The sequence below is a fragment of the Saccharomyces cerevisiae genome, chromosome IV (assembly GCF_000146045.2).
Source record: "Saccharomyces cerevisiae S288C chromosome IV, complete sequence".
NCBI classification, from domain to species: domain Eukaryota; kingdom Fungi; phylum Ascomycota; class Saccharomycetes; order Saccharomycetales; family Saccharomycetaceae; genus Saccharomyces; species Saccharomyces cerevisiae.
The window spans coordinates 334,805-345,581 of record NC_001136.10 but is presented as its reverse complement, the minus strand read 5'-3'; the positions used below and the strand labels follow the sequence as shown (position 1 = coordinate 345,581).

Here is a 10,777-nt window from a genome sequence, read left to right as displayed (position 1 = left end):
ATGTCTAAACCCTGTTAATGTGCAAGGTCTATTTTTTTCGTAAGAACCACGCGCTTTAGGCTTTATTTCTGGTAATAATAGCAAGAAATAAGAACAGACAGTTGCAAATCTAAACGACTGTCCAAACGAAAGTATCAAGTTCGCTAAATTTACTTCGAAGACAGAAGCCAGTAAATTTTGTTTTCTTCATGGAAATAGTTTCCAAAAAGTTCTTAGTAATTACCATATGTTCTTGTATGTGGCGCTGCGAAAGAAAGGTTAGCCGACCGGCATCACCCATAATTGTATAATATAGCAATGAAGCAACTTGTTGAAGTTTTCTTTAAAGTACTATAGTATTGAATAATATCATGTTCACTTGATAAAATTGGGTATTTTATTGACCATTATATCGCGTTGGACACTAATGTCTTTCAAGTTGGTGTCACGTCACGTGCTTTTCAATGTACTGGGGCAAATTGATTAGAGGAAGCCACAGTTTGGCAAGGGCAGATATGATAGGAAGCAGTAACGGCAAGGAAGGATAAGAACATCATTGAGGGAGTCTGTGGCAGTTTAGCACATGCTTTGGACCATTAAAGGGTTACGTAGAGGAGAAGAGCATATTTCAGGATAAACAGACAAAATAATGACGATACAAGCGAAGCCCAGTTCGAGCATATCGTATGATTCGACTACATACGGCACAGCACCGGGCTTGGATATAAAAGAGTTCCAAATCATCGAAGATTGGAATGGAAGACCTGCCAGCGCTTGGTCGGTGCAGAGGATTGGGCTTCTACAGTCCAAGATCGAAAGGTACACGTACAATATTTACCACAATAATAAATATGGGAAGCACAACTTATCTAAGCTGATACCAGGGCATGCTCTCATTCAGTTCGCTAATGAAACATTCGGGTATGATGGTTGGCGAATGGATGTTATAGATGTTGAGGCCCGGGAGTGCCAGCCCTTCACCGCAGTAAATAATGGAGAAAACACCAACACTAGTGAGGTCAAGTATACAGTTGTGGCAGAAGCCCAAGTAAAGGTTACCTTAAAGGATGGCACCAACACACAGTGTGGTGGGCTAGGTAGAATTACTTTGTCCTCGAGAGGTGAATGTTATAACAGGTCGAAAAAAGAGGCTGTAGGCGATGCGTTAAAGAAGGCGTTATTGAGCTTTGAAAAAATCATACTCGATTATGAGACTAAGATTACAAATAATTACTATGTCGATGGCTTGTATGGCTCAAAAAAAATTAAAAATGAAGCTAACACCAATTACAACTTATTGTCAGCGACTAATAGCAAGCCGACTTTTATCAAATTGGAGGATGCTAAAGGCACGCATATCAAATAAAAAAAAAAAGAAAGAAAAAGGGCACAAGTAGCAAATTTATTTTGCTTGATAAAAAGTCATAATTTTCACATAATGCATTAATACCTCTACAAAATAAGTGGCATTTGTATTTGATGCGAACGGAACAGGTATCGACTTACCTTTATCAACAGTATCGTTGATACTATTTTATTAGCATTATATTATACAAATAGATCTCACGTACTTATATATATATATATATATATATATACGTGTATATTTTTATCACTTTACATACCATTCCAAGGTAACGAAGGCATGGGCCACATACGTTTGTACAAGGACATAGCAACAACATCCTGCGCAGATAATTTACCATCAAATGTAGCCTTGAAATAACCATGCGTACCCAAACTTTCTTTAATGAAACCTGACCTACCTGATTTGGTGAACAGTGGGATAGACTTGAACCATTCCACATCTTCTGGTCTGAAAAACATGTAACGTACAGTAACCACAGTTTTGTGGAATCTGAATGGATGACCGGTCAAAATGGCTCTCTTTGCTAATATTCTTGAATGGTCTGCATTCAGGAATGTACCGTGACCAATCAATTCAATATTTTTGGCATCTGTTGGTGATGGCTTGAAAAAAATTGCAGGTGACTGGGTGAAATCTACGGGAGCAATACATGTGGCAACTGATACTGTATCTGGATGCAGAAACCTTTCATACTTGTGAACATTATTAGGACTGTTAGAGCCTTGAGAAAATAGAGGTTGAATAGTGTATCTTCTAACACCGTATTGTACTACGATAGGCTCCTGAGAAGGCACAGGTTTGTCATATTGTTCCCATCTTTGTAGAGAGAAGTTGACTACCGCATTTTTGTGTTCATGAAGTAGTAATCCGTAGACAGCAAATAATAGTTGTTTAGGATCTTGAATCTTTTCAAGCAGAAACTTAGGAAACCTGATGAACATCCTAATACGATCACCTGCAATGGCCTGTGCTTCATTCTTGGTTTCCTTTATGATTCTGTTTTTAGTGTTTTTGTAATTGCCAATCCTTAATAGACGTTTCCATTCCGCTGGTGATGATGGGTCCTTTTCATCAACTTGCCAATCACAGTTGTATAAGTTTTTCAAACCTCTATACCTTTTCAAACGTTCGATGGCAGATTCACTGGGCTCTAGTTCGATCTCATCGGGGAACTCTCTGTCCTCCTTTTCCATATCTCTAAATTCCCTCAGTTGACGTTCTTCTTCTTCGGGTGAAAGCTCTTCAAATCCTTCATTATCCTCTATGTCATATTCTTCGTCGCCTGCTACCTCTTCATTGTCTTGCTCCACCATCATTTCATCATCAATTTCCATCATTGTCTCATCCTTTCCATTGGTCTGTTCTGCCTCTTCTTCCTCATTTGCGTCAATGACGTCATCCAAGTACCACTTCGCTTGATAGTCAGAAGTTCCCTTAGGAACTGCCGCCTTTTTTGATGTTTGTTCCCTCCCTGGCAAGAAGCCATGGTCGTCGTATCTCGCGGTTGTCAAACCGTCGTACTCAAAATCCTCGTCATAATCTGACCAATCTTCCGTGCCTTCTGGGGCATATTCGTCCAAAGTATCTCTATTCATATTACTTTCGAAAACTGTTTGTAAATCCAGCTCTAAGCTCAGACTATCTGTAGCTTTTTCCTTTATTATTTTCCTTTTCTGCGAAGATTCACTGATTTTTTCTATCTTATTCAGTTGGAAGTCACCAAAATCAGGAATATGGACCAGTCTATTGGCGTTGAAGCCAATACCACGGACGGTCCCCTCAATTACCAGGTCACCAGAATCGGGAGAGGTTTCAACGAAATCAACAAAGTCAGCGACTACGTAACCTCTATTGTCTCTCCAATTGATTGATCTTGGTAGCCTCTGGCACAATGTTCTCAAGACGTTTAAAGCGTCTGAGTTTTTTTCCAAATTATAAACACGTTCTTCACTTGGGAAAAAGTGCTTGAAATAACTTTCTAAGGATTGCTTGACATCCAATTGGAATTTCTCCTTTTCATGGACTGCTGAGAGGTTGCTTATGACACCGATATATGAAGCAATACCTTGTAGTTCTAACGCACGGATGATCTGCTCACCAAATTCTTCATCGACTTCTTGGACACCACTGAGCCCAAACACAACAAAGTCTGCTACTTTAGCGCAATCTAAAATGTTCAAAAAATTGGTCATGTCTGGAATTATGATTTTAAGATTGCTTTTAAACTTCTTTATATGAACATTAAATATACGTTTTGAGTCTACTTCCTGCACCATGATTCCTTCATCATCTGCACACTTTAATAGCTTGTAAAGAATGTCCAATGGGTCTAAATCATTCACTAACGGAACAATAGTAATGATTTTGGCAGCGCCATTTTTTCCTTCGAATAATTTCCTGTTTTCAATGGAATCCAAGATCCTTTGGGCCCTTAATTGTTTTGCCTTGTTTTTACGTTGCAATTTTGAAACTTGTTTGTCTGGTTTGCCAGTGCCCACGGGTTCTTTTTCCACTTTCCCCTTGTATAATCTTTTCAAAGCACCTTTAGAAGCATGTTTGGATTTGTAAGATTTGTGTCCGTTTTTTAATGATGACCTGTGTGAATGACCTGCCATTCTGATGCCTGCGTAAAACTACCGCTCTTCAACTAACAAATAAATTTCTGCGATTAATATCACAACTCATATCAACTTCTAACTCACACATTTTTTTACTGGTGATGAGATGAGCAGAACTGAAAATTTTTCTTAGCTGTAATTGAATATCGAGTCTACTTTTCCATCCGTACATTTTAACACCCAGTCCTAAGTAGGCCTATTTATTTCACTTGGGGGGAACATCTGGGTACTCTTTATAAAGATCTTCTCGCGTTGTACGAACAGCGCGGTGGAAAATGTTACATTTTGCCTGGGAAAGCGTCAAGTCTTAAAGGTATAACCGTCAGTACAAGAAGTGGTTATTAGGTATTGGGATTAGTAGTTTGAGAAATTCTTTGAAAGAAACTATAGCTAAATGTATGTGGAAACGCGGATTGAAGAGACAAGGGACGTGTATGCAGAATGAAGGAACAGCAGGAAAGTATCTGCGCTGATTTGGATTTGTAACTAAAATTTACAACTAAAAGAATTGAAAATTCGAGGAAAATATCTGTGGCTAGCAGTAGGGGGGAGCCTTTCTGGTGGCCCCATGGTGGAATAAGACGATGTGTTTATTGAATGTAGCAACAAGCATCAAACATCAACAAAGCTTCAAATTATGTCAAATACAATGAGCCATAGCATAAGCTTATATTTATTTCCTTTTAACTTCGATAGTCGAAAAATTCTATTGTACACGTCCATGGAACTCCTGGAAAACATAAAAACTGCAAAAATTATAATACTAACATTTTTCTATTCAATTTTGAAAACTTATTGGTTATAGAATATATACAAAATGGCTCACGAAAACGTTTGGTTCTCCCACCCAAGAAGATTCGGTAAAGGTTCCCGTCAATGTCGTGTCTGCTCCTCCCACACTGGTTTGGTCAGAAAGTACGACTTAAACATCTGTCGTCAATGTTTCAGAGAAAAGGCTAACGACATTGGTTTCCACAAGTACAGATAAGTCAAGAGCGATTGTAACATCGTAATCATTAACCTTTTTTGAGTTACTTTGATTACTTCTTTCCTTTTCTTTCCACTTCTTTTGTATAAGTTATCATAATTATTTTTGGTATTACTATATTATGTTTATCATTAAATATTGGCGATATAATAAAAAATTCTAGTCACAAGTACTGTTGGCTTAATAAGTTTGCCAACTAATGTTTAGTGATGATGATGAAATAGTACTGCCCTGTTTATTGCCATTTTTCTATGCAAAATGTACAATAATCATTTAGAACGAGTAGTTCTCTTATTCAGAAAATTTTTCATCTCATCTCATCTCATCTCATCTCATCTCATCCATTTATCTACCATTGTTTAAAGGTCTATGTATTGTAAAATTAAATCTTCGTAGCAACGCCCCCATTATTCTTACTGGATTCCAAGTACTTTCGATCAGATTTTCGAGTTTGTACAAGGACGCAGAAATCGACTTTTTAGGGCAGAAAAGAATGGGCAGATCAAAGAAAAGATCAAGAGCATCTTCGTCTCGATTAAATCCACTACGCAAAGCTGGGTCAAATGACAATAATAAAGATACCAACGTCGTTAATAAAAAACTCCAGCCGCTATTGCAGAATTTGTCAAGTGTGGTGCCTAATGATAGAAGTATTGCTTTGAGTTCCATCAGTGTTCTTTGTGAGGATGCACATATGAGACAACTTTTACTGAAAGAGAAATTAGTTCCTATCATTTTGAATAAATTGCTGAACGATTCTAATTCGGACATAGTTGTGGAGTCGTTCGGCTTATTAAGGAACTTGTCTTTGGAAGAAGGTTATGATGTGTCAATCTACCTTTGGAGATCTGATATATGGACAAGTATAACAAGTAATTTTGGCAGGATTGTTGAATCGTTATCCGCTTTGCAAGCAGCAGAACAGCAACCGCAGCTAAAACCTGCAGGAAAATCCAAAATAGAATCTAAAAGGTTGTTATTCGATTTTGCCGATAACTTACTGTCGTTAGTGGTGGCTCTGTCTAATGGATCCGACGATATTCTTAATGAGATATTAACGGAAAGTAAAATAAATGAAATTTTTCAGGTCATTTCACAGCTATTAAAATATGGTGTCGAGAAACTGCCAATTAATCTGTTCAATACCACTCTTGATCTCATTTATGATTTGAGTTCCGAATCATTTGAATTTATTGATCATGTTTCCAACAATGAACTTCTATCACAGTTCTTAAATGGGCTATCTCCGGCTTTACATCCACAAGCTAATGAATTAACAAAAGTTCTAATTGAAGGTATCCATTGCCAATTCCTTGACATGAAAATAACTTATGATCAATGTAACAAAATGATCCACTCTGTATGTCATTCCATTAATAACATTGATCCAGTACAGTTAGTTAATGACATTAATAACCCTGTAGAAATTGGACCTGCTACTAGTAAAGATGAAAGCAGTAAGGTTATAACTAAGATCAAGGATTACAATGCGAAACGTAACGAATCCATGATAAAATTGCAAAGCATTGAAATAGCAATTGATCTTATCACCGCAATCATTGAGATAGTTGCATCCAAATATGAATCACCAGAATCACAGGAAGTAGCAATTCCAGAGGAGCTAATCAATACCTTAACAAATTTCTTACCTCACGTTTTCATGATTTTGAAAGATACCTTCACCTCGCGAATATTGATCGGATGGAACAATCTGATCTGGCTCTTTGTGTCTCTATCTCTAACAGAGCTCTCTGGAGAGTTGTTAACCACCTTATGGAGTTATGTTACACAGTTGGACAGCCAAGATGATTTGAGTATTAAAATAGGAAGAATGGGCTGTATTTGGGCGCTTCTGAAACTCATCTTTCCTGATGGAGCGTTTGAAAGTGAGAATCGAGCATTGATCAATGTCCAAATGCTGAACAATTCAGGATTCGCTAGGGGAATTATTGAAGAGTTCCAAAATAATAATGACCTTGAGTTACAACAAAAATGTATTAATGTACTAAGCACATATGCTATGATTCAGGGACAAATTGATGCAAATAAGGAGATTGGGCAGTTCTTCATACAAACTTTAACACAGTTGAATGTTCGCCCTGAAATTTTGATAGAAATGACAAATTCGCTTTTCCAAATTTACGGGGATGCCTCTTACGACTATAATGAACCAATATTTGTAAGGGGTGGATTTTTATCTATTCTAAAAGACCAAGTTGTACCAAATTTGAGGCAGCAATTCAAAATGGTTGATAAAAACAAAAATCCCGAACTAAAAGAAAGATGCCATGATTGCTTTACTACGTTGGATAGTTTCATTCACTACAAAATGAATGAAAATTCTACTAACCAATAGATTTATTAAAGTGTATATAGTTGCCATACTTATAGAAAATGGTACAAAAAATATCTTTCTATTTACTTAGCATAAGAAACAAAGAGCAAAAAATTATTTTTGAGAATTTGTAAATAATGTTATTTTGCTCTATTTTTGTTACACAACGACATTAGTTAAATAAAGTACAAAAGGAGGAAGAATGGGAAAGATGGATTCCCTCTATTTAGAGTACTGTTTAGCTTGAAGCAAAACTTTCTTGTCATATTCCGCCTTATTTCTTGAAAATGATCTCCATGCAGGCTCTTGAGCAGGGGAATTTGGATTTGGAGAGTCTAAAAGATCCTGAACCCCAAGAACAATTTGTTTTAACGTGATGGCGGGTCTCCAATCTTGATCTTCATTTAAAATACTTAAACATATTGTGCCACTTGGATACACGTTTGGATGATAAAATCCGGCTGGAAATTTAACCTTTGGAGGTTTTGAAGGATATTCATTTGGATATTCGACTGTAATTGGGTACACACCACCCGCCCAGTTTGTACCTTCTTTGCCTGGGATACCAGCTTCCCATTTCTGTAAATCCATGGACCCATCAGCTTTCTTAACTGGTTTGGCATAAAATCCAAATGGATGATCCTTTCTCCATTTTTTTCTGTTATTCAAGTAAAACAAGTTAAGTTCATCGATTTGTTAGTATACCGCTGGATGAAATTGTGTATGCCTACAGAATGTAAGCATAAAAGGAGGAAAACTACTACTTACCTTTCTTCCTGAAGACGCTGTAGACACAAACTACTCATATTGCTTCCAAAAAATGGTGCCAGTGTGTGCTTATCCTATGCTAAATTTCTCTTCTTTTTTTAAATGTTTGTTATGGAGACAGGAATAATTTTTAATTTCCAGATGTTAAACGCGGTTTCTGAGAGATATAAAGTGAAGAAAGAATTACAAATTGTGGGAACCGAAGTATTGACGGAAAGAAGAAATGCCAAACATACAACACGAAGTAATGAATGAAAACGAGTACGATAATTTTGATGATTTGGATGACCTTTTAGATGAAGATCCCACTAAACTGGATGAAGCAGAGCCCGATGATGTGCAAGCGAAGGGTTCTGTGTACAACGATAGTGAAAACAAAGAGAAGAATGCCGAAAGTAAGGACAGTGATGGCGTACAGGTAGCTAATGAATCTGAAGAGGACCCAGAATTGAAAGAAATGATGGTAGATTTGCAAAATGAGTTCGCAAATTTGATGAAAAATAACGGTAACGAGAATAATGTGAAGACAGAAGATTTTAATAAACTGATTAGTGCTCTAGAAGAGGCAGCTAAAGTACCTCATCAACAGATGGAGCAAGGATGTAGTAGTTTGAAAAGTAACAGCACTGATAAAGGGACCGTGAATGGTAGCAATCCGGGATTTAAAAACATTGTTTCCAATACGCTAGACAGGTTAAAGGAAAATGGTAATAAAGTTGATACATCCCTAGCCGAAGAAACCAAGGAATCTCAACGCAGTGGCCAAAATAATAATATTGATGATATATTGTCACAATTATTAGATCAAATGGTAGCATCTGGTGGAAAAGAAAGTGCAGAAAATCAATTTGATCTAAAAGATGGGGAGATGGACGACGCAATAACAAAAATACTTGATCAAATGACGTCAAAAGAAGTATTATATGAGCCTATGAAAGAAATGCGTAGTGAGTTCGGTGTTTGGTTTCAAGAAAACGGTGAAAATGAAGAGCATAAGGAAAAGATAGGCACCTACAAGAGGCAATTTAATATCGTAGACGAAATTGTAAATATTTATGAATTGAAAGATTATGACGAGCTAAAGCATAAAGATCGTGTTACTGAACTTTTGGACGAATTAGAACAGCTTGGTGATAGCCCTATTAGAAGTGCGAACAGCCCCCTAAAACACGGTAATGAAGAAGAAGAACTCATGAAAATGTTGGAAATTGATGGTAATGATCCGAACTTGGGGAACCTTGATAAGGAATTAACCGACGGTTGCAAACAACAATAAGGTATATATATTTATGATAACAGTAAAAAAAAAAAAAAAAAAGTAGTTCATTATCCTAGAGCATAACTAAGTATAACACTTTAAAAAATGAAAAAAAAAAGTGGTAGATTGGGCTACGTAAATTCGATTACTCGATCGACTTGATTTCTTTTTGTAGTCTTTTTTCAACGGCATCCAAAAATTCTTCTGTGGTAACATAAGCAGATCTTTCGTTGTTACCGCAAGCCAAAGCCAAGTCCTTCGTCATGATACCGTCTTGCTGAACTGTGTTCAAAGTGGCGGATTCCAAAATATTGGCAAATTTACACAAAGCAGGAGTATTGTCCAATTCACCTCTCTTCAATAGACCTCTCGACCACGCGAAAATGGATGCAATGGAGTTTGTAGAAGTTTCTTCACCCTTTTGGTACTTTCTATAATGTCTTGTCACGGTACCATGAGCAGCTTCACTTTCGAAAGTTTTACCGTCTGGTGTAACTAAGATAGAAGTCATCAAACCTAAGGAGCCAAATCCTTGAGCGACGATGTCAGATTGGACATCACCGTCATAGTTCTTTAGCGCCATGATAAAGCCACCTTTAGATTTTATCATTTGAGCGACCATATCATCAATTAAACGGTGTTCATAGTGGATCCCTAGTTGTTCGAATTTGGATTTATATTGAGCTTCATAAACTTCTTGGAAAATGTCTTTGAACCGACCGTCATATTTCTTCAAAATAGTGTTCTTGGTTGACAAGAAAAGATTTAGCTTTTTGTCAATGGCCAGCTTGAAAGACGAATGAGCAAACCCTTCGATGGATTCGTCAGTATTGTACATGGCCATGGCCACACCACTGCCCTTGTAGTCATACACTTTCAAAGTTTGTGGTTGAGCAGTCGTAGGGTCGGATGGCTTGTAGACCAGTTCCAAAGATCCTGGGCCTGGGATCAGTGTGTCCGTAGCTTTATATTGATCACCGTGGGCGTGTCTTCCAATAATGATTGGTTTTTCCCAACGTGGGACCAGTCTAGGAATTCTAGGAATCACAATGGGCTCTCTGAACACTGTACCGCCGAGAATGTTTCTGATGGTACCATTAGGAGATTTCCACATCTTGTGCAGGTTGAATTCCTTCACACGAGCTTCATCAGGAGTGATGGTGGCACATTTGATACCAACACCATACTTCTTGATCGCCTCAGCAGCATCCTGAGTAATCTTGTCGGAGGTGGCGTCACGAGATTCGACAGATAAGTCGTAGTACTTCAAATCTACGTCCAAGTAGGGTAGAATCAATTTCTTCTTGATCTTATCCCAAATGATACGGGTCATTTCATCACCGTCCAACTCGACAACGGGTTGTTTGACCTTAATCTTACTGAAAGCAGCAAGGCGAGAGGTGGAAAATAATCTTCTAGATAACATACTCATGCTGGGCGATCTTCCTTGTGCGTCTGTTGT

General features: G+C 37.6%; 7 protein-coding genes across 7 annotated transcripts; 4 read left to right on the top strand and 3 right to left on the bottom strand.

The window, feature by feature from the left end:
* Window positions 1-628: 628 nt before the first annotated feature.
* RAD59 (Rad59p) lies at window positions 629-1,345 on the top strand (the record flags this gene model as incomplete). Its single annotated transcript, NM_001180118.1, has 1 exon — window positions 629-1,345. The coding sequence occupies one exon, from the start codon at window positions 629-631 to the stop codon at window positions 1,343-1,345; it is 717 nt and encodes a 238-aa protein (NP_010224.1).
* Window positions 1,346-1,596: 251 nt separating this feature from the next.
* On the bottom strand, window positions 1,597-3,963 carry TSR1 (small subunit rRNA maturation protein TSR1; the record flags this gene model as incomplete). Its single annotated transcript, NM_001180119.1, has 1 exon — window positions 1,597-3,963. The coding sequence occupies one exon, from the start codon at window positions 3,961-3,963 to the stop codon at window positions 1,597-1,599; it is 2,367 nt and encodes a 788-aa protein (NP_010223.1).
* Window positions 3,964-4,783: 820 nt separating this feature from the next.
* On the top strand, window positions 4,784-4,954 carry RPS29B (40S ribosomal protein uS14 RPS29B; the record flags this gene model as incomplete). Its single annotated transcript, NM_001180120.1, has 1 exon — window positions 4,784-4,954. The coding sequence occupies one exon, from the start codon at window positions 4,784-4,786 to the stop codon at window positions 4,952-4,954; it is 171 nt and encodes a 56-aa protein (NP_010222.1).
* A 493-nt stretch (window positions 4,955-5,447) lies between these two features.
* Window positions 5,448-7,310, top strand: SYO1 (Syo1p; the record flags this gene model as incomplete). Its single annotated transcript, NM_001180122.1, has 1 exon — window positions 5,448-7,310. The coding sequence occupies one exon, from the start codon at window positions 5,448-5,450 to the stop codon at window positions 7,308-7,310; it is 1,863 nt and encodes a 620-aa protein (NP_010220.1).
* Window positions 7,311-7,511: 201 nt separating this feature from the next.
* Window positions 7,512-8,095, bottom strand: UBC9 (E2 SUMO-conjugating protein UBC9; the record flags this gene model as incomplete). The annotated part of the gene is made up of 2 exons (NM_001180123.1): window positions 7,512-7,947; window positions 8,058-8,095. 2 exons carry the CDS (start codon window positions 8,093-8,095, stop codon window positions 7,512-7,514), a joined length of 474 nt encoding a protein of 157 aa, NP_010219.1.
* A 209-nt stretch (window positions 8,096-8,304) lies between these two features.
* Window positions 8,305-9,333, top strand: PEX19 (Pex19p; the record flags this gene model as incomplete). The annotated part of the gene is made up of 1 exon (NM_001180124.1): window positions 8,305-9,333. The coding sequence occupies one exon, from the start codon at window positions 8,305-8,307 to the stop codon at window positions 9,331-9,333; it is 1,029 nt and encodes a 342-aa protein (NP_010218.2).
* Window positions 9,334-9,460: 127 nt separating this feature from the next.
* Window positions 9,461-10,747, bottom strand: IDP1 (isocitrate dehydrogenase (NADP(+)) IDP1; the record flags this gene model as incomplete). Its single annotated transcript, NM_001180125.1, has 1 exon — window positions 9,461-10,747. The coding sequence occupies one exon, from the start codon at window positions 10,745-10,747 to the stop codon at window positions 9,461-9,463; it is 1,287 nt and encodes a 428-aa protein (NP_010217.1).
* Between the last annotated feature and the right edge of the window lie 30 nt (window positions 10,748-10,777).